The sequence below is a fragment of the Oncorhynchus keta genome, chromosome 4, assembly GCF_023373465.1.
Source record: "Oncorhynchus keta strain PuntledgeMale-10-30-2019 chromosome 4, Oket_V2, whole genome shotgun sequence".
Lineage (NCBI taxonomy): Eukaryota > Metazoa > Chordata > Actinopteri > Salmoniformes > Salmonidae > Oncorhynchus > Oncorhynchus keta.
The window spans coordinates 33,617,175-33,643,280 of NC_068424.1; the positions used below are offsets into that span (position 1 = coordinate 33,617,175).

The window sequence follows — 26,106 nt, forward strand, 5'->3', positions numbered from 1 at the left end:
TGGGGAAGAAAATGTTCACCATAAAAATGCACCTTCATAATAAAAGCATTTACATGCATAATCACATTTGCGGTCACTTTTGATAAATGGTGTTTTCCCGCTAATGGAACATTTACGCTTATAGCCTACTGCTGTGTGTACATTGCTGCGCTTATAATGTGAAGAAATGGACTAAAGGTTTATCATCAACATTATAAGCAAAATGTTCTGTTCTGACAAAAAGTAAATGTGGACAGTTCTTCCAATATCTTCAATATGCACCTCGAAATTGGATAAGGACGCATCCAGTCGCGTCCCCGATGTGTCTGTCTTCACTTGCAGCCTGTGAGAAAGACCTGCTCACGTGATGGGAGAACCGTGTGAGTGAGAGGCGCTTAGGAGCACGCTCAACACAGAATAGCCTCATGTGCGCACTCCCTCAAATCGTTTGGAGAAAATATTTACATTTTATTCAGCTGTGTTCAATTGTATTCTTCATACTATAAAATAATGCCACGGAATTCCAAGCAAATCTTGTCTGCTAAATTAACTAGTGTAACCCACAGTCATATGGCATAGCCAGATCAGGACAACTCAAGAGTATGCTATTCTGTTCTTCTGAAATAGACTACATTTTCTTCATCTCATGCTTCTTTAGACCAGTCTAAAATAAAAACAGATTTATTGTGAAGGTGTAGGCTATATTAACATGGATTTATTTGACTTTAAAAAAAATTATAAATGTAGATGTTCCAAAAGGTCTGCATCAGTGGCTTGTAGGTGTAGGAGCAAGGAGATGGCCCGTTCCTGTAGGTTCATGCTCTACAACATCCGCAGAGTACGACCCTGCCTCACACAGGAAGCGGCGCAGGTCCTAATCCAGGCACTTGTCATCTCCCGTCTGGATTACTGCAACTCGCTGTTGGCTGGGCTCCCTGCCTGTGCCATTAAACCCCTACAACTCATCCAGAACGCCGCAGCCCGTCTGGTGTTCAACCTTCCCAAGTTCTCTCACGTCACCCCGCTCCTCCGCTCTCTCCACTGGCTTCCAGTTGAAGCTCGCATCCGCTACAAGACCATGGTGCTTGCCTACGGAGCTGTGAGGGGAACGGCACCTCAGTACCTCCAGGCTCTGGTCAGGCCCTACACCCAAACAAGGACACTGCGTTCATCCACCTCTGGCCTGCTCGCCTTCCTACCACTGAGGAAGTACAGTTCCCGCTCAGCCCAGTCAAAACTGTTCGCTGCTCTGGCCCCCAATGGTGGAACAAACTCCCCACGACGCCAGGACAGCGGAGTCAATCACCACCTTCCGGAGACACCTGAAACCCCACCACTTTAAGGAATACCTAGGATAGGATAAAGTAATCCTTCTCACCCCCCTTAAAAGATTTAGATGCACTATTGTAAAGTGGCTGTTCCACTGGATGTCATAAGGTGAATGCAACAATTTGTAAGTCGCTCTGGATAAGAGCGTCTGCTAAATGACTTAAATGTAAATGTTAAATGTGTTCATGTTCATTAACGGTCGTGAGACAGTTATTTGCTTGACAATCACCGGCGGATGAAACGATTGGGGAAAAGACAGTCGGTTCCAACCCCTGGTGCACATACACAACAGTCCCTTTTCCCTCCATGCCAAAGGGATCATTGACCAAAAGATAATGTTGTTAATATCTTCAACAACAACAAAAAAATTACTTAATATGCGGGAATCATAGCCAAAATGTGAAGGGGACGGTTTGATTTAAAGTCTAAATGATCTGGCCCTTCATCACAAAATAGAGCTGGTCTAATATCTCTTTATAAGCGTGAGGTGATACCGGGTTGGCACACGGGCTGCAGCGTAAATGGGTTTCTTGAGCCAAAACGCTCAACTATAAGATGACATTTAAAAATCTGCCACTTCTCTGCAATGAATTTAAAAAGCATTTTGCAACCATTAGTAATTAATAATTGCAGGTAAAATTTGAGAGTCAGTCCGAGAGAGTACGAGAGGTAATATGGTTAGTATTGGGTATTTCATGTTGGTGAATAAAGTTTTTTCATACCCACATTTTGACGGTAAGTCAATCCGATTCATCCACAATTTAGACAATTTGAAAGACTGGTAAATCACCCGAGCAGCAGAACCTTTGAAGAGTGAGCTAATAAAAATAAATAAAAAAGCAGAGATTTCAATCTCGATTCAACTCGGAGAACTTTAATGCCCTCATCAAAACTAAAACAAAGCCACTTGAAAAGCCTGAATTAAACCGTTACCAGTTCAATTCATCGTTCACTTCATTTCCGCAGTCAAAGGGACTTTTTCAGTGGCGTCCCATTATGGCCACATAAACCCCTGAGATGTAATACTCAGTCTCTAATACTCTTATCGAGAGAGGGCTAATATCACATTATAAAAACGGAAATACGCCTTTCATGTCATCCTGTGGTCGGTTTGTTGAGTGACTCAGCGGGGTGCTTTATTTGGCCAAATGAGAGCAGTTGGGTACCAGCCCTTTTCTCTGTTCACACACACACACACACACACACACACACACACACACACACACACACACACACACACACACACACACACACACACACACACACACACACACACACACACACACACACACACACACACACACACACACACACACACACCTGGATGTGTAGCCAACATTAAGCAGTGCTTCCTCTCAGAAAACGTATGGACGATCAGTAGCAAGAAACAGTCATAGAAGTTCAAAATGAAAGAGTACAAAACCATTAAGTGGCAGAGGCTGGTGTGTTCCACTTCCTAGCCATCGTGGACTTTATTACAAGAAATCCAACCGAAACAAATTAGCAGCCGGGCCCCAAACAAACGGGGCCGTAAACTACAGTAAGAGACAAATTTTTATGTAAGTTTGCCAGGAGGGACATAAACCAGAGGGGTTTCATACTGTGACATAGAATAGAGGTGCATTTAAACCCCCCCCACCCCCTCTATTTGGGCTCTATTGTGCTGTCATGTTGTTCCGTCTTTATGGACTCACAGAACACGGGCCTCTGACTTTTTTTCTTCGGGATAATTAATTCAAACGAGGAAGTTCGCGGAGCCTTACAACTCGATTATTAGGCTGTCCTTTTGAAGTTTTATTTTAGGGCGGAGGAGGGAGGCCGAATCAGGCCCTAAATCACGGGGGCCGATGTCGTGGTGTTGAACTGTTTGCAGCGTCTGGCTTATTGGAACGGCTTGTCAGGATGTGGCGGCCGCCGAAGACCAGATTGTCGCCGTTTCATGGTTAATGAGGTTTTTGCGGCCGCAGTTTTACGGTCAACTGATGAGAGTCAGAGAAAGAGTAATGACCAGGCACCTGCTGCTGCCACTAGACATCCTCTCAAATCAGACAGAGACAGACAGAATGTAAACAGGAATAGATAGAGATTCTTAAACAATGAAAGGCAGGCAAACAGAACGATCTACTCTGAAACGTGCTCTGCTTAAGCCAGTCAACTCAACAGCCATTGGTCATAATCAAACGGATTATTGACCGATGAAAACGGTACTGTTTTGATAAGGCACAGCGGAAAAATTCAAACAGTTGTGTGACAACGGAGAAATCAAATCACAAAAGATCACGAGTTCATCAATACTACAAGAGCATGTTAAAACCAAAATACACAGGTTTTTAGCAGGTTGTTAGCAACCGTGCATTTTGTACCTTTTTTGATCCAGCAAATCCCTCGGACTCCAGAAAGAAATAGGCAAAGGGCATCAGGACAAAGAGGCAGAGATTGGAGAAGAGCGACACCAGATTCCACAGGCCTGTATGGGCAACATTTTATCTACTTAACAATCAATCAGTCTTTCAAGAATGTCACCAAGCCAAATACAACATGACAGAAATCACAACTTACAATAAAACACCTCCTCCTCAGACCTCAGCTGCATACTAAATGCCACCCTATTCTCCACAGTGCAATACTTTTGACCAGGGCCAATAAAGCTCTGGTCAAAAGTTGTGCTCTATGGAGTGCAATACACAGGGAATAGGGCGCCATTTGGGACACATCTCTTGAGTCATGAGAAAGAGTTGCTTTGGATAGATAGAAAGCACTGCTGCGTCTCCACTGGACACAATCCATTCCTGCAGTCATCTGCTAAACCGTGGACTCTGATGACCCCTTGTGGCTGGAAAGCAAGATTTTTTTACTACCCTGATCTTGTAAATGTATGGGTGTGCAGACCTTTGTTCTAGGAAAGAACTAATCACACCTGTTTCAGCTAATGATATGTTAATGACTTGAGTCAGGTGTGTAGAATGTGGCACCCTGCAGGCCACCGGGACTGTGGTTGGTGACTATTGCCGTTGGGGGTCATGTTTTAGGCAAGCTTTGCAGTCATGCACAAATATAAATCAAGTCTTGACAAATGTAATTTTCTCTGATAGACCACCAGGTTCTGTCCAAAATGGCACCCTATTCCCTTTGAAGTGCACTTCTTTTGATGAGGGCCCCTAGGGCTCTGGTCAAAAGTAGTGCACTTAACAGGGAATAGGGTGTCATTTAGGACACACACCCACCAGTTTCTGTGGGAAACAGATCTTTGTTACACAATGTATAAAAGGAGCGATTCTGTTATGTTACATGTGGTTAAGTGAGCAAAAAGCACTCAAAACAAGGAAGTCAATCCACATTGAACCTCTGTCCTAAATGTCACCCTATTCCCTACAGTGGAATATTTGTGACCAGAACCCTATGGGTCCGGGTCAAAAGTAGTGTACTATATTGGGTGCCATTTGGGACGCAGACAAATAGTAGAATGCTATGTGAATGACAGTACTGACCATGGATGAGGGAGCCATTGAGCCACTGAATGTAGTAGTTTCTGGGGAAGGAGAGCAGGATCTCATTGCTGATGATTGAGAAAGGCAGGAGGAGAACAGCCCCACCCGACATGGCCAGGGTGAAGGTGCACATGTACAGTCTGTGGGGAGGAGCCACACACACACACACACACACACACACACACACACACACACACACACACACACACACACAGAGTGAATGAGAGGAATTAGTAAGAAAGTCTAGTTTGCTGTGGTATCAGTTTTGTTAAAAATAGAATCCTTACTTGCTTTAGCAATTTTCATATATGCCCATTGATTCTTGAAGAATATAACTAATGAGTTGTTAATTTTACGCCAATGTTTGTAAACAAACACTGTACAGCCTCAAAACATGGTTAAAACTATAACTATAACTAAATTGTTTGTAATTAAGAATTCTAGGTTTAAGGAATTGTTAAATGACATGTATCGTAGTATTTAAATACATACAATGGCGACATTCATGCAGCGGGCTATGAATCATTTGACAAAATTGTATTACTCAAGTATAACTGTAGGCAGGCCAACTGTCATTTAAGGATTAGTATTAGATTACACGTTGCATTAATAGCGACTCTGCCGGTGTATACAGTGTGACAGGGATTAACAATAAGGGAATGAAGTTGTTGAGTGTCCCAGGTAGCCTCCCAAATGGCCCCCTATACCCTATATAGTGCACTACTTTTGACCAGAGCCCTATAAACCCTGGTCAAAAGTAGTGCACAGCACTACATAGGGAATAGGGATCCATTTGGGACGCATCACAGTCGACAACTTAGGTTAAATACTAGTGGTGCGGATGGCCACTTCAGTATCTATGAGCTAAATGTCAATATGACCCTCTCCACCCCGACAACCTGGCATCCCAGCCGAGCAGGGACCTGGGCTGCAGCCTACACGTGGAGGTTGCCAGATTCTGCTGCCCAGAGGACGACACCACACCATCTGCTCTGGTTCTCCGCGGGAAGCGGGCAAGGTCGCCGCTTTGATATATGGCTTGAGAACCTAATTCATTTAAAATGTTGAACCATTTACTTGGCTCAGCCGTTTCCCCTTGCAATATCACCGTCAGCTGGACCAGAGGGGACAAATGACAAAGGGGGCCGCAAACGTATGGCCAAGTAAAGGCCATTGTTATTGCTTTATTACCAGAGTTGTGTCAGGCCCTGCGTGCAGTGGTGATGCAACGTGAGTGACAAGTCACATCAGCCATTCAAACCGAGACAGGCTACGCTGTTGTTTCTCCAAAACCTGACTGCCTGACCCTCAGCCGTTCCACATATCTGATCTATTCCAACATTAGCACACCGGATTCATCAAAACAGGACTTGCTGATTGGTTGGCTCGTTGAATCAGGCGCTACTTGGAAATCAAATATGTGGAATGGATGAGGGTCACGAGGATCGGTTCAGGAAACACTGAGATACTAAAAGTAAAGCTATTGCTCAACCGCTTTATTGAAAGTAGTTCCACTCACGATATTCTGTTGACGACAGCATCTTCATCCTCCTGGTCATCTGAGGGAGGGGAAACCACTTAGTCACAGCAGGTACAGCAAGTGAACCTTACAGAGACAGCCAATGGGCATCTTGGGACTACAAACCCCATGTTGCCTGGTTCAAATCCCAGATGGTACGACAATTAATGCATCAGTGAAACTTAGGGAGTCCCTTTTTCCTACAGTCCTAGTCTACGGACCAGTACCAAACGGCTTAATATTCTCTATATAGTACACTACTTTTGACCCGTGTCCACAGGGCCTGTAAGGGAATAGGGTGCCATTTTGGATAGTTTAGCTACTGTACTGGGTGCAGAGAAAAGAACAACCTCACTTTTGTGGGCACAACAATCCCCAGAGGATCTTTGACGTGGTCTACTTTTAAAAGGAGCTTCGAGAAACCAGGGCGACCTAGGCATCCCACATTTGTCCAAGAACAACGAGTGTAGAACAGGCTTCACGACGCCTCGTTAGAGTGATTCTTCTTTGATTCTACATATTGCCCAATTTGCAGTTAGGCTGGCTATAGGACCCTTTTTACGCATGATTATGGACCATCTGTCTATAATATCAACACACTTCAATGTGGGTGTGGGGTCATTATTTGCATCGTATGGAACATAATATGGAAAGCCATATACGTTCATCATGAGAGAATTGCTTCCCTCCGAATGAATATCAAAAGGGTGATTGCATTTGCTGTCCACTACTGGGAAATGCATCAGATGTACATGCATTTTCACCAGGTACAAGTCTCATAGTATAATATATGCTTGGGTTGGGGATATGTCTTTCTGTCAGTCAGACACAGGTCAGCTCCTCGTCACTCATTTACCATGAGGGGGTGTCTAATGTACGTTACATAGTCATATACAGTCTTTACACATGTGAGGGTCTGTGCAAACACAGCATGAACAAAAAGACAGAGCTTTGCAATATTTGCTGTGGAAACAAATGGGACTTTGTGTGCAAGTATTAAGTGTGCGAGTACTACATAGATTTTTTTTTATTGATAGATGTGAAGTTGCTACCACCGCATATTTTGCTATTTTAAGTACAATATTCACCATAAAAACAGAACATGACTACTAACCTGTTTTCCTCTTGTACCTGGTGATGATGCAATACGACACAATGTAGAGTACCGCAAACAGTAGGAAACAAATCTGAAAAGACAAGCAAAAAAACAATTATGAACACTTAGAAAACTGCCCTAGTGTACATACATGATCAAGGTTTACAATGTCCGGCATGGCGCTGACGTGAACGCGTAGCACAACTTGACACACTTTATTAGCCTCCCCTACAAACATGGGCGCCATCCCAAATGGCTCCCTATTCCCTACTGAGTGCACTACTTTTGACCAGGGCCCATGGGGCTCCATTTCGGGAACCTGATATGGTACTACTACATTTACTATACGGAAATAATAAACAGGCGACACGTGGTCTATGACAGCTAGTGTGCTAGGATATGCATCATTGGCATCATGTACCGTATACATGGAGTGAGTTCCTTAGGACAGCTATGATTGATGGAAGTTGGGATCGTTCCCTGGATGAATACCAGTCATGCATGTAGCCTTGATCAGGTTACAGAAAGACACCCCCCCCGGAAAGGCCTCTCTCAAGTCTAGGTAATTCACTCATACAGGGAACGAATAGGCTGGATGGGAGGGTGCAGACACTGATGCTGACCATTATTCAACAGCACCTTGTCTTGTTTAATGAATACATGCCCAGTCTACGTCTCAGAGTAGGAGCGCCGATGTCGGATCAGGTCCCTTGTGATCTTATTCATGATGATCCAAAAGTTGAAACTGATCCTAGGTCAGCGCTCCTAGTCTGAGAGTCTTTATGAATCAGGTTACAGGCCACACCACATCCAAAGCAAATTGTGTAAACAGAATAGTTGCATTTGATGTCAAAGGCAGATCTTACTTCACATATACTGTTCATGTAAAAAGGCCCTAAGACTGGGTTAAACCATAAGTCATCATAGTTTGACAAGAGATAGGCCAACATTTCCAATTTGAACGAACGCCACAAACTAGGCTAATTCATTAATTAGTCGACATGCAGCATGATCTGGAATTAGGCGTTCTAACAACGACTGAATGAAATTTTCAGAGTGCCATTCCCAAACCCTGGTCCTCAGAGACCCAGCATTGACAGAAATATCCCACATTCCCCTTCGGACAGTGGGACAGACAGCAACTAGGCCTAACGTTAGAATCATCCTCCTCTGCAGCAGCAGCAGCACTATCAGCACCATCTCCCGTCTCCACATTACACGACACGACAAGAGTCAGCAAGAGTGCAGGCAGACAAGACACATTCAACCTGGCTAAAGTATGCATAAACAAAGAATAGCTCAAAAGAATATAGTAATAATAATACACACACATACATGCATGCATACATATACAGTGAGGGAATAAAGTATTTGATCCCCTGCTGATTTGTACGTTTCCCCACTGACAAAGAAATGACCAGTCTATAATTTTAATGGTAGGTTTATTTGAACAGTGAGAGACAGAAAAAGAACAAAAAAAATCCAGAAAAACGCATGTCAAAAATGTTAGAAATTGATTTGCATTTTAATATATATTTTTTATACCTTTATTTAACTAGGCAAGTCAGTTATGAACACATTCTTATTTTCAATGACAGCCTAGGAACGGTGGGCAGAACGACAGATTTTCACCTTGTCAGCTCAGGGAATCTAATCTTGCAGCCTTACAGTTAACTAGTCCAGGGCAATAACGACCTGCCTCTCTCGTGGCACTCCACTGCCTATTACGCAAATGCAGTAAGCCAAGGTAAGTTGCTAGCTAGCATTAAACTTATCTTATAAAAAACAATCAATCATAATCACTAGTTAACTACACATGGTTGATGATATTACTAGATATTATCTAGCGTGTCCTGCGTTGCATATAATCTGGCTGAGCATAAAAGTATCTGACTGAGTGGTGGTAGGTAGAAGCAGGCGCATAAACATTCATTCAAACAGCACTTTCGTGCGTTTTGCCAGCAGCTCTTTGTTGTGCGTCAAGCATTGCGCTGTTTATGACTTCAAGCCTATCAACTCCCGAGATGAGGCTGGTGCAACCGAAGTGAACTGGCTAGCTAGTTAGCGCGTGCTAACTAGAGGGGCGGAAGCTATACTGTTACACTGGCAATACTAAAGTGCCTATAAGAACATCCAATAGTCAAAGGTTCATGAAATACAAATGGTATAGAGGGAAATAGTCCTATAATTCCTACAACCTAAAACTTCTTACCTGGGAATATTGAAGACTCGTGTTATAAGGAACCACCAGCTTTCATATGTTCTCATGTTCTGAGCAAGGAACTGAAACGTTAGCTTGCTTACATAGCACATATTGCACTTTTACTTTCTTCTCCAACACTTTGTTTTTGCATTATTTAAACCAAATTGAACATGTTTCATTATTTACTTGAGGCTAAATTTATTTTATTGATGTATTATATTAAGTTAAAATAAGTGTTCATTCAGCATTGTTGTAATTGTCATTATTACATTTTTTATTATTATTTTGAAATCGTCTGATTAATCGGTATCGGCTTTTTTGGTCCTCCAATAATCGGTATCGGCGTTGAAAAATCATAATCGGTCGACCTCTACTTGAGATGTTGCTTCAATACATCCAAACTTTTCCTCCCTCATGATGCCATCTATTTTGTGAATTGCACTAGTCCCTCCTGCAGCAAAGCACTCCGACAAAACGATGCTGCCATCCCTGTGCTTCACGGTTGGGATGGTGTTCTTCGGCTTGCAAGCCTCCCCCTTTTCCTCCAAACATAACGATGGTCATTATGGCCAAACAGTTCTATTTTTTGTTTCATCAGACCAGAGGACATTTCTCCAAAAAGTACAATCTTTGTCCCCATGTGTAGTTGCAAACCGTAGTCTTGCTTTTTTTATGGCAGTTTTGGAGCACTGGCTTCTTCCTTGCATTCCTTTCAGGTTATGTCGATATGACTCGTTTTATTGTGGATATAGATACGTTTGTACCTGTTTCCTCCAGCATCTTCACAAGGTTCTTTGCTGTTGTTCTGGGATCGATTTGCACTTTTCTCAACAAAGTATGTTCATCTCAAGGAGACAGAACGCGTCTTATTCCTGAGCGGTAGGACGGCTGCGTGGTCCCATGGTGTTCATACTTGCGTACTATTGTTTGTACAGATGAACGTGGTACCTTCAGGCGTTTGGAAATTGTTCCCAAGGATGAATCAGACTTTTGGAGGTCTACAACTGTTTTCTTTGATTTCTTTTGATTTTCCCATGATGTCAAGCAAAGAGGCACTGAGTTTGAAGGTAGGCCTTGAAATATATCCACAGGTACTCCACCAAATGACTCAAATGATGTCAATTAGCCTATCAGAAGCTTCTAAAGCCATGACATCGTTTTCTGTTTAAAGACACAGTCAACTTAGTGTATGTAAACTTCTGACCCACTGGAATTGTGATACAGTGAATTATAAGTGAAATAATCTGTCTGTAAACAATTGTTGGAAAAATGACTTGTGTCATGCACAAAGTAGATGTCCTAAACGACTTGCCAGAACTATAGTTGTTTCACAAGAAATGTGTGGAGGGGTTGAAAAACCATTTTTAATGACTCCAACCTAAGTGTATGTAAACTTCCGACTTCAACTGTAAATTTTCAAACAAAAAACTGGCGGTTTACAGATTAACGGTTAACAATCCTTGTCCCTGACCATTCACAGCCCTTTAATATATAAATAACGCAAGAAACTTCAACTTCAACAAAAAAAAAAAAATCAGATTCACAGCATTACATAGGATGAAGATGGTATAGTCCAAGCCGCAGCTCCATAGATGGCAGCATGCGTACAAAACAAAGCGCGAACCACCGCTTTTAATCATGGCAAGGTGACTGGAAACAAGACCGAATACAAACAGTGTAGCTACTCCCTTCGCAAGACAATCAAGCAAGCTAAGAGTCACTATAGAGACGAAGTAGAGTCGCAAGGCAAAGGCTCAAAACACGAGACGTATGTGGCAGGGTCTACAGTCAATCACAGATTACAAAAAGAAACCCAGCGCCATCTCAGACACCGACATCTTGCTTCCAGACAAATTAAACAACTTTTTGCTCGCTTTGAGGACAATACAGTGCCACTGACACGGTCCGTGCTACCCGTGGGCTCTCCTTCACCGTGGCCAACATGAGTAAAACATTTAAACGTGTTAACCCTCGCAGGGCTGCTGGCCCAGATGGTATCCCTAGCTGCATCCTCAGAGCATGCGCAGACCAGCTGGCTGGTGTGTTTACGGACATATACAATCAATCCCTATCCAGTCTGCTGTGCCCACATGCTTCAAGAGGGCCACCATTGTTCCTGTTCCAAGAAAGCAAAGGTAACTGAGCTAAACGACTATCGCCTCGTTGCACTCATTTCAGTCACAATGAAGTGCTTTGAGAAACTAGTGAAGGATCATATCACCTCCACCCTACCTGATAACCTAGACCCACTCCAATTTGCCTACCACCCCAATAGGCCCACAGACGACGCAATCGCAATGACACTGCCCTAACCCATCTGGACAAGTGGAATACCTATGTAAGAATGCTGTTCATCGACTTCAGCTCGGCATTTAACACCATAGTACCCTCCTGGGTCTCGACCCCGCCCTGTGCAACTGGGTCCTGGACTGCCTGACGGGCCGACCCCAGATGGTGAAGGTAGGAAACAACATCTCCACCAAGCTTGATTACCAACAACGATGAGATGGCCTACAGGGAGGAGGTGAGTGCCCTCAGAGTGTGGTGTCAGTTAACCTCTTTCAGCTAGGGGGCACTATTTTTATTTTTGGAAAAATAACGTTCCCAAATTAAACGGCCTATTTCTCAGGCCCATATGCTAGAATATGCATATAATTGACAGATTAGGATAGAACACACTAAAGTTTCCAAAACTGTAAAATTATCGTCTGTGAGTATAACAGAACTGATATTGCAGGTGAAAACCTGAGGAAAATCAAACCAGGATGTGGCTTCTATTTTGAAATGTCCGTGTTCCATAGCCTGCCTTCGCTCAATTTAAAGGGATATCAACCAGATTCATTTCCCTATCGCTTCCTCAAGGTGTCAACAGTCTTTAGACATAGTTTCAGGCTGTTATTTTGAAAAATGAGCGAGAAAGATAACATTGCGTCAGGTGTTCGCATGAGTTTTGCTTGTGCAACAGAGCTTGGGCAGCCATCGTCTCTCCCTCTCCTACTGAAAAAGAGACAGTGCCGGTTGATATATTATCGATTAAATATTTTAAAAACAACCTGAGGATTGATTATAAAAAGCATTTGACATGTTTCTGTGGACATTACGGATACTATTTGGAATTTCTGTCTGCGTTGTCGTGACCGCTCGAGCCTGTGGATTTCTGAACATAACGCGCCAAACAAACAGAGGTATTTTGGATATAAAAATAATCTTTATGGAACAAAATGAACATTTATTGTGTAACTGGGAGTCTCGTGAGTGAAAACATCCATAAGCGATTCATTTCATTGCTTTTCTGATTTGTGACCAAGCTACTTTGGTGCTAGGTGTTCATAATGTTTTGTCTAGTGATCGATAAACTTACAAACGCTTGGATTGCTTTTGCTGCAAAGCGTATTTTAAAAATCTGACACGACAGGTGGATTAACAAAAGGCTAAACTGTGTTTTGCTATATTGCATTTGTGATTTCATGAATATAAATATTTTTTGTAATATTATTTGAATGTGGCGCTCTGTAATTCAGTGGTTGTTGATGACAATTATTCAGCTAAAGGGATGGGTGGCATCAAGAATTTAAATAACCTCACACTCAACGTCAACAAAACAAAGGAGATAATCGTGGCTTTCAGGAAACAGCAGACGGAGCACCCCCCTATCCACATCGATAGGACAGTAGTGGAGAAGGTGGAAAGTTTTAAGTTCCTTGGCGTACACATCACGGACAAACTGAAATGGTCCACCCACACAAACAGCGTGGTGAAGAAGGCGCAATAGCACCTCTTCAACCTCAAGAGGCTAAAGAAATGTGGCTTTCACCGAAAAAAGTCAAACTTTTACAGATACACAATCGAGAGCCTCCTGTGGGGCTGTATCACCAACTGGTACGGCAACTGCTCCGCCAACAAACGTAAGGCTCTCCAGAGGGTATTGAGGTCTGCACAACACATCACCGGGGACTAACTAGCTGCCCTCCAGGACACCTACATCACCCGATGTCACAGGGAGGCCAAAAAGATCAAGGACAACAACCACCCGAGCCACTGCCTGTTCACCCTACTACCTTCCAGAAGGCGAGGTCAGTACAGGTGCATCAAAACTGGGACCGAGAGACTGAAAAACAGCTTCTGTCTCAAGGCTATCAGACTGTTAAACAGCCATCACTAACATTGAGTGGCTGCTGCCAACATACTGACTCAAATCTCTAGCCACTTTAATAATTGGATGTAATAAATGTATCACTAGTCACTTAAAAAAATTCCACTTTATATAATGATTACATACCCTACATTACTCATCTCATGGTATAGAGTACACTATATACACATCTACTGCATCTTGCCTATGCTGCACGGCCATCACGCCTCCATATATTAATTTGTACATATTCTTATTCATCCCTTATACAATTGTGTGTATAAGGTTGTTGTTGTGAAACTGTTACATTACTTGTTAGATATTACTGCACTGTCAGAACTAGAAGCTCAAGCATTTAGCAAAATTCCTGTTAACATCTGCTAACCATGTATATGTGACTAATAACATTTGATTTGATAGTACTTGTCAGACAGAGAACTTACAGTTTACTGTATACTGGTTGTTAGGGTGGGATTGGCGTGGGGTATATGGGTTCTGTGAGTGGCTTTGACAATTTTATTGGATTCTTCACGTTTTACTCAACAGTAAAAAGAAGTTTGGTTCAAATCAGATGTTGGGAACTATATTTATTTAAATTTATCCTAAAAATGTAAAGGGACTATTTGGGTACAATCAATTAGCTTAATTTCTACAGAGATCAAATACAATTTTAACAAGATAATTTTGCAGGAATACTAATCTGTTTCTAACTGCAGAATTGATTTCAGAACCATCTGAGACAGTGGGTGTCATGGCTTGCTGAAATGACATGGAATGACTCTGAAGGTAAGGGGGCATTGAAGTGCCATCCTGCAGTTCATGTCATTATTACTTCACACATATCAATAACACGCTCTGGCCTGTCTGGTGCAAGAAACCCTATACACCCTGGTTTAGCTGCAAATACACTTTATAGTCATATACACGTGAAAGTCAAACGTGTGACGCCAGTGACATAAGTAGGCTAAACAAGTTATAATTAGGACAGCTGTTACGAAACTCGGTCCTGGGGACCCCAATGGGTTCCCGTTTAGTTTTTGCCCTAACACTCACAGCTGATTCACATAACCAATGCTTGATGATTAGTTGATTACTTGCATCAGAAGCGTAGTGCTAGGGCAACAACAAATATTTAGCATCTCCTGGGGTCCGCAGGGCCGAGTTTGGGTAACCAAGTATTAACACATCCTAGATGTAGTTAGAATATGAGACAGATGAGAGCTTGAGTTGAACAACAATGTTACGCCCAAGAGAGCAACATGTAAGAGGCAGCTCTATCAGAACCAGTTTAGTGTGTTTAACTGTTACTGCTCTTAGCTAGCAAGATAATAATCCTAATGGATTACGGCAAGCAATGTGGAAAGCTAATTGGGTAGCCGCTACCATCATATTGAACAATGACAAGTTAATTAACTAGCTAACTTACTTAACCTCCATCGATAAGAGACAATACTGTGCAGCTCTATTCATCGACCTGGCCATTCATCGACCTGGCTTTCGACTCTGTCAATCACCACATTCTTATCGGCAGACTCAACAGCCTTGGTTTCTCAAATGACTGCCTCGCCTGGTTCACCAACTACTTCTCAGACAGAGTTCAGTGTGTCAAATCGGAAGGCTTGTTGTCCGGACCTCTGGCAGTCTCTATGGGGGTGCCACAGGGTTCAATTTTCGGGCCGACTCTTTTCTCTGTATACATCAATGATGTCGCTCTTGCTGCTGGTGATTCTCTGATCCACCTCTACGCAGACGATACCATTCTGTATACTTCTGGCCCTTCTTTAGACACTGTGTTAACTAACCTCCAGATGAGCTTCAATGCCATACAACTCTCCTTCCATGGCCTCCAACTGCAAGTCAAACTAAATGCATGCTCTTCAACCGATCACTACCAGCACCTGCCCTGACTTAGAATATGTGGACATCTACAAATACTTAAGTGTCTGGTTAGAGTATAAACTCTCTTTCCAGACTCACATTAAGTATCTCCAATCCAAAATGTAATATAGAATTGGCTTCCTATTTCACAGCAAAGCATCCTTCACTCATGCTGCCAAACACACCCTCGTAAAACTGACTATCCTACTGATCCTTGACTTCGGCCATGTAATTTACAAAATAGCCTCCAACACTCTACTCAGCAAATTGGATGCAGTCTATCACAGTGCCATCCATTTTGTCACCAAAGCCCCATATACTACCCACCACTGTGACCTGCATGGTCTCGTTGGCTGGCCCTCGCTTCATATTCGTCGCCAGACTTATAGATGGCTCCAGGCCATCTATAAGTCTTTGCTAGGTAAAGCCCCGCCTTATCTCAGCTCACTGGTCACCATAGCAGCACCCACCCGTAGCACACGCTCCAACAGGTATATTTCACTGGTCTCCCCCAAAGCCAACTCCTCCTTTGGCCGCCTTTCCTTCCAGTTCTCTGCTGCCAATGACTGGAACTTAGTGCAAAAATCAATGAAGCTGGAGACTAATATCTCCCTCACTAACTTTAAGCACCAGTTGTTAGAGCAGCTCACTGCACCTGTAAATAGCCCATCTGTAAATAGCCCATCCAACTACCTCATCTCCATACTGTTATTATTATTATTGTTTTGCTCCTATGCACCCCAGTATCTCAACTTGCACATTCATCTTCTGCACATCTATCACGCCAGTGTTTAACTGCTAAATTGTAATTATTTTGCCACTGTGACCTATTTTATTTCCTTACCTCCCTTATCCTACTTCATTTGCACAGTCTATAGGCTTTTTTTATCTATTGTGTTATTGACTGTATGTATTGTCTGTTCCATTTGTAACTCTGTGTTGTTGTTTGTGTCGCACTGCTTTGCTTTATCTTGGCCAAGTCGCAGTTATAAATGAGAACTTGTTCTCAACTAGCCTACCTTGCTAAATAAAGGTGAAATAAAAAAATTAAAAACTTGGAGATTTAACGTGGCTAACCATCGTTGCGGAGCTAAAATAAAAAGCGAGCTAACCAGCTAACTAGTTAACTACTACTATACATTTTGAACGCATAGTCAACCGTTTACATTGTGGGTAACCTTAGACTATTGGCACTGCTAGCTAGTTACGTGGAACTTGCTATCTAACAAGCCAAAGTTAGCTTAGCTAGTTTTGACCGGTCAGCTGTAAGCAGCATCGCCACATATCAAACGTTAGCAAGCTAGCGAGGCGAACTTACAATGTATTCTCGAACTTGGCTGTGGAAATTCTGTTCTCTGATAGTAACATCGTCTTCTTCCATTCTTCATATTGCAAATGCAAGTAAATTGCCTCACTACACACTAGTCGTACAACTAACGTCCATAAAAACCTGTCTATGGTCAAAAGAAAAACAGCTCAGGTAACAACCAAAGCTCACTGTTGCCGTTCCGAAGTCCGCTCATTTTCCACCGCCCAAAAAACGCCCCAAAATAAATACATCATCATTCCTCGACGAAAAATAATGACCCGGAAGCTGTTTTTCCCCCGGTAGGTGTGTTTCCTGGGTCGATTGTCAACAACAATGGCTGCGGTCATGAATATACACGTGTCTATAATTTGACGTTTTAAGATAGTTTTGTTTATCTATTTCATGTGTTCCAAGCTAACGACTGGTAGTTTTTATATTTTTATTTATTTGAACCTTTTTGGTACCTCTTTGCTTCATTAATAAGCTTTTCTTGCTTCATAGTCATAAACGAGCTTGTTTGCTTCTTGCCACGCTTTAAAGTCGGTGAGACACAGAAAGGAATTTAACTATAAAAGTCAGTGTCTTTCGCCAAGTAATAATAATAGCATAGCTAGGTAGTTATCGATAGTTAGTTATATCTGTTGCAGAGATGAAAGGCAAGGGGAAAGCAAAGAGGAAAGGAAAGAAAGACACTGGTAAATTGCAAAAGTATATGATGACAGTTAACGACTTTGTAAAAAGTAAGGTAGGCTGTGATGAAACTGAAGAAACGGAAGATGGCAGTGGCTTGAGATTTGTTAAGAAGAAAAATAGAAAAGAAATGCGTAAGGAGCAAAGAAAGATGAAAAAGGCAAAAATTAAGAATCACTATGAAGGCTACAAGGCTCTCAAAGCATCCACTGGTGACAGTGAGGAAGTTGCAACCCTATCTGATAAACAACAAACAAATAAGGTTAATGGAAAAGTAAAGAAAGACGAGCCAGTATCTCAACAACCCAAGTCAACTCCTGTTGAGACTGCCGCAGGAGAGAAGGCTGAGAAAAAAGGACCTAAGAAACCTTCTAAGAAAGAAAAGAAAAGAAACAAACTTGAGGAATCAAGAAAAAAAGCCCTTTTGGAAGCAAATATTGCTGAGGACAGAGAAATTAAGAGGTTGGAGAGATCTCTTGGGTATAACAAAAGGAAAAACAAACAAAAACTTCCCCAGTCATTCGCTGATGATGGACTGGATTACATTTTGGGGGTGCTGGATGCTGGATCGGCAGCTTCGGGGATAATGCATGACAGTGATGATGACATGGACATTGCCAAAGAGAAATTAAGGAAATTGGAAGACAGTGAATCTGAAATGTCCGGCGAAGAGGAGGAAGAACAAGGAGATGACTCAGAAGAGGAGGGCAGTGAACTAGGCAGAGATGGAGACCTGGATACCATCGAGGAAGATGAGATAGATGAGGAGGAAGAAGATGGAATGGATGAGGATGGCGAAAGTGAGATGGATGAGAGTGGTGGAATAGCTTCGGAAGAAGAGAATGTAAAGGATGAGGGAGTTGAGAGTGGAGACTCAACGCTTGCAGGGCCGAAAGCTGACACTGTAAGTTGCCCAATTTCGAATCTAATTTATGAATTTCAGCTAAATTTAAGGACCTGTTTCCCAAGACATTGATTAAGCCTTGTCCTGGACAAAAAAAATAATCAAGCTCAGTGGAGAATCTCTGCTGAAAACACTTTTTAGTCCAGCATTAGATTTAATCTGTGTCTGGGAAACCGGACCTAGATGTATAGACTGAGAATGAAACACTACTCTGTATGTATAGGCTGTCCCGTCAGCAGGAAAATACGTGCCCCCTCACCTACGGGACACCGGGGATGATAAGCGCAGAGCTGAGTTGGAGAGACTGAAGAGACAAGTCAAAGGACTTGTGAACAGGTAATGGTGTGATGATCTTGACTACTATATGCTCTTTCATCTTAATCAATGTACCGTGGCACTGTTTTATCTGATGTCACACTGGATTTGTCTCAATTCATATTTTGGTGCAAGGGGTGCTCAAGGTCCATATGTATCAAGCGTCTCAGAGTAGGAGTGCTGATCTAGGATCTGGACCTGTATCCACAAAGCATCTTAGAGTAGGAATGCTGATCTAAGATCAGATTGAGCTTTTAGATCATAATGAATACTATTATATGGACAGATCCTATATCAGCACACTTTCTCTGGGCTGCTTTGTGGATACGGTTCCAGGTCCCCCCTGTCCGTGTAATCGACCAAAAAGGCTAAACTCATCCTAAATCAGCACTCCTACTCTGAGATGCCTGTGTAGCTCAGTTGGTAGAGCATGGAGCTTGCAATGCCAGGGTTCGGTTCCCACAGGGGACCAGTACGAAAATGTATGCAGTTGCTACTGTAAGTCGCTCTGAGTAAGAGCGTCCGCTAAATGACTAAAATGTCAAATGTAAACATACAACCCCGAGTCTTGTGTTCTGGTGTCCATCTTGGTTCAAACATTGTTGTCCTGTGCTGCATTCTCCTCCGTAGGCTCAGTGAGGCCAACATGGCGTCCATCAGTGGCCAGCTGGAAGAGCTGTACATGAGCTCCAGCCGGAAGGACATGAACGACACCCTGACAGAGATCCTCCTGGCAGCCTGTGTCACCCCAGCCCTGATGCCTGACAGACTGCTCATGGAACACGTCCTGCTTGTCAGCATCCTGCATCACACAGTGGGGCTTGAGGTAGGTCCGAACCACATCAACACAATTACCTGTCATTCAGCACACACACAGCTGTGTCCCAAATGGCACCCTATTCCCTATATAGTGCAGGCCTCTGGTCAAAAGTAGCACTCTATAGGGAATATGTTGCTCTTTGGGACATAGGCATAATTTATAAGTGAGGGGGTTAGTCACAATCAGCTATAAATGACAGTTGAATCCTAATGGATTGGTAGCAGGTAAAAATGTCTAGACCTCTGTTCTCTCTTGGTGACCTTTAGTTCACCTTTAGTTCACCCCTGTGTGCTCTTCTGATAAGAGCACGGAAAGAAGAAAATAGTATTTTGTAACAGTCGGTGTGAGAAAAGGAGTAACCATTTAACCTGTGAAATATCGTTAGCTTGTGGTTTGTTTGATTTACGTCCTCAGTGTGACTTGTCTCCAGTTCCTTTATAACCTAATTCCTCCCCTTTTGATGAATGTGGAAGTAGCAATTCACACCTTCCTATTAGCATTATCTCTTTCAGTCTTGTTTACTCCCCACCCATCAGTAAATAGCCACATATTCACATGCCCACCAGCATTCTGGGTTCCATTGACTTCTTTGCTCTATTTTCTGACCTTTGACATGTTGTACCATTTTGCAGGTGGGGGCTAATTTCTTGGAGACGGTGGTGCGGATGTTCGCTGAGTTGTACAAGAGCCCCGGCGAAGGCAAGGAGTGTGACAACCTGGTGGCCATGGTGGCACATCTCTACAACTTCCAGGTGGTGCACGCCCTCCTCATCTTTGACATCCTGAAAATGCTGTTGGGGGCCTTCGCCGAGAAGGACATTGAGCTGGTCCTGTTCGTGCTGAAGAACGTAGGATTCGCCTTGCGGAAGGATGATGCCCTTGCGCTGAAAGAACTCATCTCTGAGGCCCAGAGCAAGGCCAGTGGTGTGGGCACCAAGTTCCAGGATGAAAATAGGGTACGGTTTGTCACAGCAACACCACTCTCAACATCACCCGCTCTGTCTATAAGCACAGGGTCATTTTACATTTTGATTTTGGTCATTTGACAGAGACTCCTGTCCAGAGCAACTTGCAAGTCAAATGTATTAGCAAGCCAACTCTCTTCTGAATATCTTCTCAATCTTTAGGTGCGCTTCATGCTGGAGACCATGTTGGCTCTGAAGAACAACGATATGAGGAAGATCCCTGGCTACGACCCAGAGCCTGTTGAGAGACTCAGAAAGCTGCAGAGAACTCTGGTGGGTTACGTATCTGTTTGACCTACACCTTTACAACTGTCATACCATATCCTCAAAACCATTCTTTGCTCAGCCATGAAATATTCTTCCATTGTTGACGTTTCCCCTGGTATATTTTAGCTACACCGCCAGGGGGCGCTATAATCTCACTTAGCAGTTTATGTGATAGGTTTGAGCACCCAGATTAGGGGAGCATGAAGAAGTAAGGTGGGGTTGCCACTAGACACTAATTTTTGGGTCAGTTTTGCATTTCCCCCACTAACATTGAAGATTGGGTAAGGATAAATTGATTCTAGAGCTCTATTTAGGGAAAACTTCACCCCAGAGCGTTACGTGAATGAGTTGTAACTGTTGAGTTCAGATCCACCAGAGTTCGGGGGGCAGTGATGTGAAGCTGAGAGTCTCCCTGGAAAACCTCCTGGCTGCAGAGCAGGTGGGCCGCTGGTGGATCGTGGGCTCATCGTGGTCCGGACACCCCATGATGGGTGACCAGGGCAACAAGACCTCAAAACAGACTACTGCAGAAGGAAAGGTACAAAAAAAACTAAAAGATCTGGGGCCGTATGCATCAAGTGTCTCAGAGTAGGCGTGCTGGTTTAGGATCATTTTAGTCTTTTAGATCAAAATGAGTAAGATTATATTGACAGGGGCAGACCTGATCCTACATCAGCACGACCACTCTGAGCTGTTTTATACATATGGCCCCTGTTGCTCCACTAAATCGTTACTGCAGCTCTTTCATATTAACATTTGAGTGGCCATTCTGAACTGGACAGCATTTTCAATGTGTTTTACTGATCATAATGGCAATTTCCCTTCATCCGTCTCCTCAGTTCAGCGCCAAGGTCTTAGACCTGGCCCGGAAACAGCGAATGAACACGGACATCAGGAGAAATATATTCTGCGTGATCATGACCAGCGAGGATTACCTCGATGCCTTTGAGAAGCTGATACGGTGTGTTTTGTTTCCCTACCCTTTTGCAACATTGAAATGCTTGCATACCAAGCTAGCCACTGCCACATGTTTTAATATGTGGCACTACGTTATTTTCTGTGCGCAGGCTGGGGCTGAAGGACCAGCAGGAGAGGGAGATCGTCCATGTGCTGATGGACTGCTGCCTCCAGGAGAAGAGCTTCAATGCCTTCTATGCTGTACTGGGAGAGAAGTTCTGTGAGCACGACAGGCGGTTCCAGGTAAGAGAACAGTGCCCGTAATTAGAAAGCCTCTCAGAGTGCTGATCCACAATCAGTTTAGCCTTTTAGATCATACTGAGTAAGATAACATGGACAGGCTCCTACTCTGAGCTTAATGATTGCTCAGGCATTCTGATGGTTCTTAATTGCTCCATAGCGTTGTGATTGGGACATTCACTCTATAGCCACCCAACTATGACCCTCAGTTCACCTCAAGGGTGTGGGGAAAACAAGGGAGTGTCTCTACTCCCTCTCGCACCTTTCTGATGTTTCGTTTCATGCTGTGAAAGTAGACAATGGTCATAACCCCTCACTTCCCCTTAAGCTTCCCTTTAGGTTACTACCCCATCTATGATAGTGATAACCATTGTCCCATTAAAGAGCTTTCATCTGAAGCGGTGCAAATGTTTGGTGTTCACAAGCGGATTAGAACAGGATTATGCGTTTGCTTGCTGTATTTAATGGGTTGGAATCACAGGAGGTTGGTGGCACCTTTAACTGGGGAGAACGTGGTAAGGACCAGAACGGAGTTCATGGAATGGTATCAAATATATCAAACGCATGGTTTCCAGGTGTTTTATGCCATTCCAGTCACTATGTTCCGGCCATTATTATGAGTAGCTCTCCCTTCAGAAACCTCCTGTGGTTGGAATTGGGTCATGGATTGTAATACTGGGCCCGTATTCATAAAGCGTCTCAGAGTAGGTATGCTGAACTGGGATCTGTTCCTTTTTTTTCTCTCTTGCATTTTAATGAACATGATTACACATGCACTGGTACTCTGAGACGGCCCCAGGCTTTTGAATTGATTAGGGGAAATAGGATGGGCTGCTGGAGTTCTTCCATATCCTCCAAACCCCCAGTAGTCCCACAGATCCTCTTGTTGTATGTTTCCCCAGATGACATTTCAGTTCAGTCTGTGGGACAAATTCAAGGACCTGTCCAGCCTATCCACCAGCACCTTCAGCAACCTGGTCCAGCTGGTCACACGCTTCCTCCGGAGAAAGTGCCTCTCCCTCTCCATACTCAAGGTCTGACACACCATGTTATAGAGATGAAATCTGGTCATAGGGAAGTGATTTGATGAATGTTAAAGGGGAAGTTCAGTATTTTACAACCTAATGTTAGGTTTTCTTCTGACCTTGAAAGTAGTCTATGGGCCAGGAGAAACAAATCCGTGGTTCTGGTTTCTTTGAACTGCCACTACAAATGTCAGCTCGCTAACTTACCTTCGAATTAACTTTTGGTGCCACTTTCGCTCTGTCTCTTTGTAGGTGATAGAGTTTGGTGAGTTGGACAAGCCTAAAGTCAAGTTCCTGCGTCAGGTATTGACTAAGCTGTTAAAAGACACAGAGATGGAGGATCTTACAAACATATTTGGAAGGTGAGTGACGTAATACATCACATTCCAGTCCAAACTGAGTTTAGACTGAGTTTCTCAGTTTCCGTTAATGACATTTTGCATACGGGCCAGGGTATATCAATGATAAACATGTGTTTTCATCACATATACATTTTCTGAATCATTCTATAATTTGTTGAGAAGAAATTCTATCAGGGCCAGATTGCTCTTCTCTCCCAGTCATGAAAACCTCTCCTCCTTGTACTTTTACATCCTGTAAAACCGCACCGCTGACGTTTGACTATGTGAAACGTCTGGTATCAATGTCTTTCATTGTGTTCGGTCTCCTCAGGATTTCGGGAATTCCCAAGCTAGGAATGCTGCGGGAGGGCTTGAAGCTGTTCATCAGTCACTTCCTACTGAAGAATGCCCAGTCGCAGGGACCAGCTGAGCAAGCAGACCTTCTGTTAGAGCGAGCCGAGGTTGCCACCAAGGCCATGGAGGCCAAAGAGACTAAACTCAAACTGTAAAACACAAACACACACTGATACCCTGGGAGAACACCAGGAGAACAAAAGAGCCCTGTTGGGGGAACATGCTTGTTTTTTTTACAGATAACACACCCAAGAGATGTTTGTCTCTGCGTGCAGTATGAAGGTGGTTAAGAGGTAGTTTTGCGAGCCAATGTGGCATGCTAGCGTACCTGTAGACTTCCAGTCATTACGCTAACGCTCGTTAGCATTGGTTCGAGAAACTACCTCTAACATCCTTCATACTGTGCACGGAGACACAAAAATGGTAACCCACGAGTTCATCTGACTCTGGCTAAGTAGCACTATTCCTTTAAAGATTTCACCATTTTGTGTTTGTGTGAGGATTGCCCCAAATAAGGACAGACCTCATTTGAATGATCTCCGTTTCGTAAACAACAGAGATGACTTCTGATGACATTGAATATCCAAATGAAGTAGGGGCTTCATCAAGTGGCACTGCTAATGAACATGTCAGTGGAAAATATTTCCAGAGTGCAGTTACTCTAATGTATTGAAGTCACTGTCACTCACGGTGGATATTTCCTTTGTCTGTATATTTTAAGATTAGGATCACTTTATTGGTCAGTTGCACTCAAGGCCCAATCGAAAGTTGCCTTCTGCTCTTAACCCAATCCCTACACATACAGAGCGTTTTTTTTTGGGGGGGGGGGCTGTTTAAGTGCCTTGCTCAAGGGCACAAAGGCAGGTAACGGCATTGAGGATTTGATACCAACAACCCTCCAGTTGTGAGCAGTTCCCAACCGATTTTTCCAGTCTGACCCAGGATTCTAACTGGCAACCCAACAGTTGCTGGCTCGCCTCTAACCGCTAAGTTACCTGCTGCCCCCTTTGTACAAATTTCATGGTTTTCAGTTTTTAAGATACATCAATGGTATGTAGTGTACTAAAATGTATTTTACAGATTAATACAGGATTAACCCAGTAAAATGTTTCCAAACTGTTTATAAACATTTGATGTCGGTGCATGAGGCAATAATAAGCCTTTTTTTTCATGTTGATTAATCTGGTTAACTGGGTCTCAATGCATTAGTTTTTTTCATGGCAGTACATTAATTAACTTTATTTGCCGTAAAATATTTTGCTATGGAAAATGAAAACGAGGGTTTCTTATTTGACAACTTCAGGCAGTTCTTCCCAGTTACGGTGTGTATTCTTCAATTTAGTGTCTAGTGAAGAGCTCTCCAACAGGTGGATAGCGAGCTACCAAGCATTTCTGAAAGTAAATGCATTTTATCCCCACGTGTCCCATCTCAAACTTTGAGAAACATAAAGTTCCCGTCTACTATCCAATCAAAGCCTGACATTATCCCACTCCTAGTTAGCAACTATTGGGGTTAAAAAGCCCAATGTAATATAAACTCAGCAAAAAAAGAAACGTCCTCTCACTGTCAACTGCGTTTATTTTCATCAAACTTATCATGTGTAAATATTTGTATGAACATAACACGATTCAACAACTGAGACATAAACTGAACAAGTTCCTCAGACATGTGACTAACAGAAATGGAATAATGTGTCCCTGAACAAAGGGAGGGTCAAAAGTAACAGTCGGTATCTGGTAGGGCACCAGCTGCATTAAGTACTGCAGTGCATCTCCTTATGGACTGCACCAGGTTTGCCAGTTCTTGCTGTGAGAGGTTACCCCACTCTTCCACCAAGGCACCTGCAAGTTCCCGGACATTTCTGGGGGAATGGCCCTAGCCCTCACCCTCCGATCCAACAGGTCCCAGACGTGCTTAATGGGATTGAGATCCGGGCTCTTCGCTGGCCATGGCAGAACACTGACTTTCCTGTCTTGCAGGAAATCACGCACAAAACGAGCAGTGTGGCTGGTGGAATTGTCATGCTGGAGGGTCATGTCAGGATGAGCCTGCAGGAAGGGTACCACACGAGGGAAGAGGATGTCTTCCCTGTAATGCACAGTGTTGAGATTGCCTGCAATGACAACAAGCTCAGTCCAATGATGCTGTGACACACCTCCCCAGACCATGACGGAACCTCCACCTCCAAATCGATCCCGCTCCAGAGTACAGGCCTCTGTAACACTCATTCCCTCGACTATAAATGTGAATCCGACCATCACCCATAGTGAGACAAAACTGCGACTCGTCAGTGA

General features: G+C 43.3%; 2 protein-coding genes across 6 annotated transcripts in view; one reads left to right on the forward strand and one right to left on the reverse strand.

Moving 5' to 3' along the window:
* lmbr1 (limb development membrane protein 1) overlaps positions 1-17,153 on the reverse strand; it is a 55,352-nt gene extending 38,199 nt beyond the window's left edge. For 2 of the 5 annotated variants that reach the window (XM_052506392.1, XM_052506412.1), the window contains exons 1-5: positions 16,943-17,150; positions 7,430-7,502; positions 6,316-6,355; positions 4,797-4,936; positions 3,672-3,775 (exon numbers count right to left, since the gene is read on the reverse strand). In XM_052506392.1, the coding sequence (XP_052362352.1) occupies positions 3,672-3,775; positions 4,797-4,936; positions 6,316-6,355; positions 7,430-7,502; positions 16,943-17,005 (420 nt within the window). In that variant the 5' untranslated portion in view covers positions 17,006-17,150. Of the gene's footprint in view, positions 1-3,671; positions 3,776-4,796; positions 4,937-6,315; positions 6,356-7,429; positions 7,503-16,942 lie in introns of all 5 variants that reach the window. The other 3 variants (XM_035760487.2, XM_052506401.1, XM_052506404.1) reach the window with 3 other exon arrangements.
* A 101-nt stretch (positions 17,154-17,254) lies between these two features.
* Positions 17,255-24,986, forward strand: nom1 (nucleolar protein with MIF4G domain 1). The gene is made up of 11 exons (XM_035760477.2): positions 17,255-18,527; positions 18,751-18,863; positions 19,473-19,668; positions 20,295-20,618; positions 20,790-20,900; positions 21,262-21,432; positions 21,734-21,855; positions 21,962-22,094; positions 22,994-23,125; positions 23,369-23,478; positions 23,789-24,986. The coding sequence occupies exons 1-11, from the start codon at positions 17,583-17,585 to the stop codon at positions 23,964-23,966; spliced, it is 2,535 nt and encodes an 844-aa protein (XP_035616370.1). The 5' UTR covers positions 17,255-17,582; the 3' UTR covers positions 23,967-24,986.
* Positions 24,987-26,106: the final 1,120 nt, after the last annotated feature.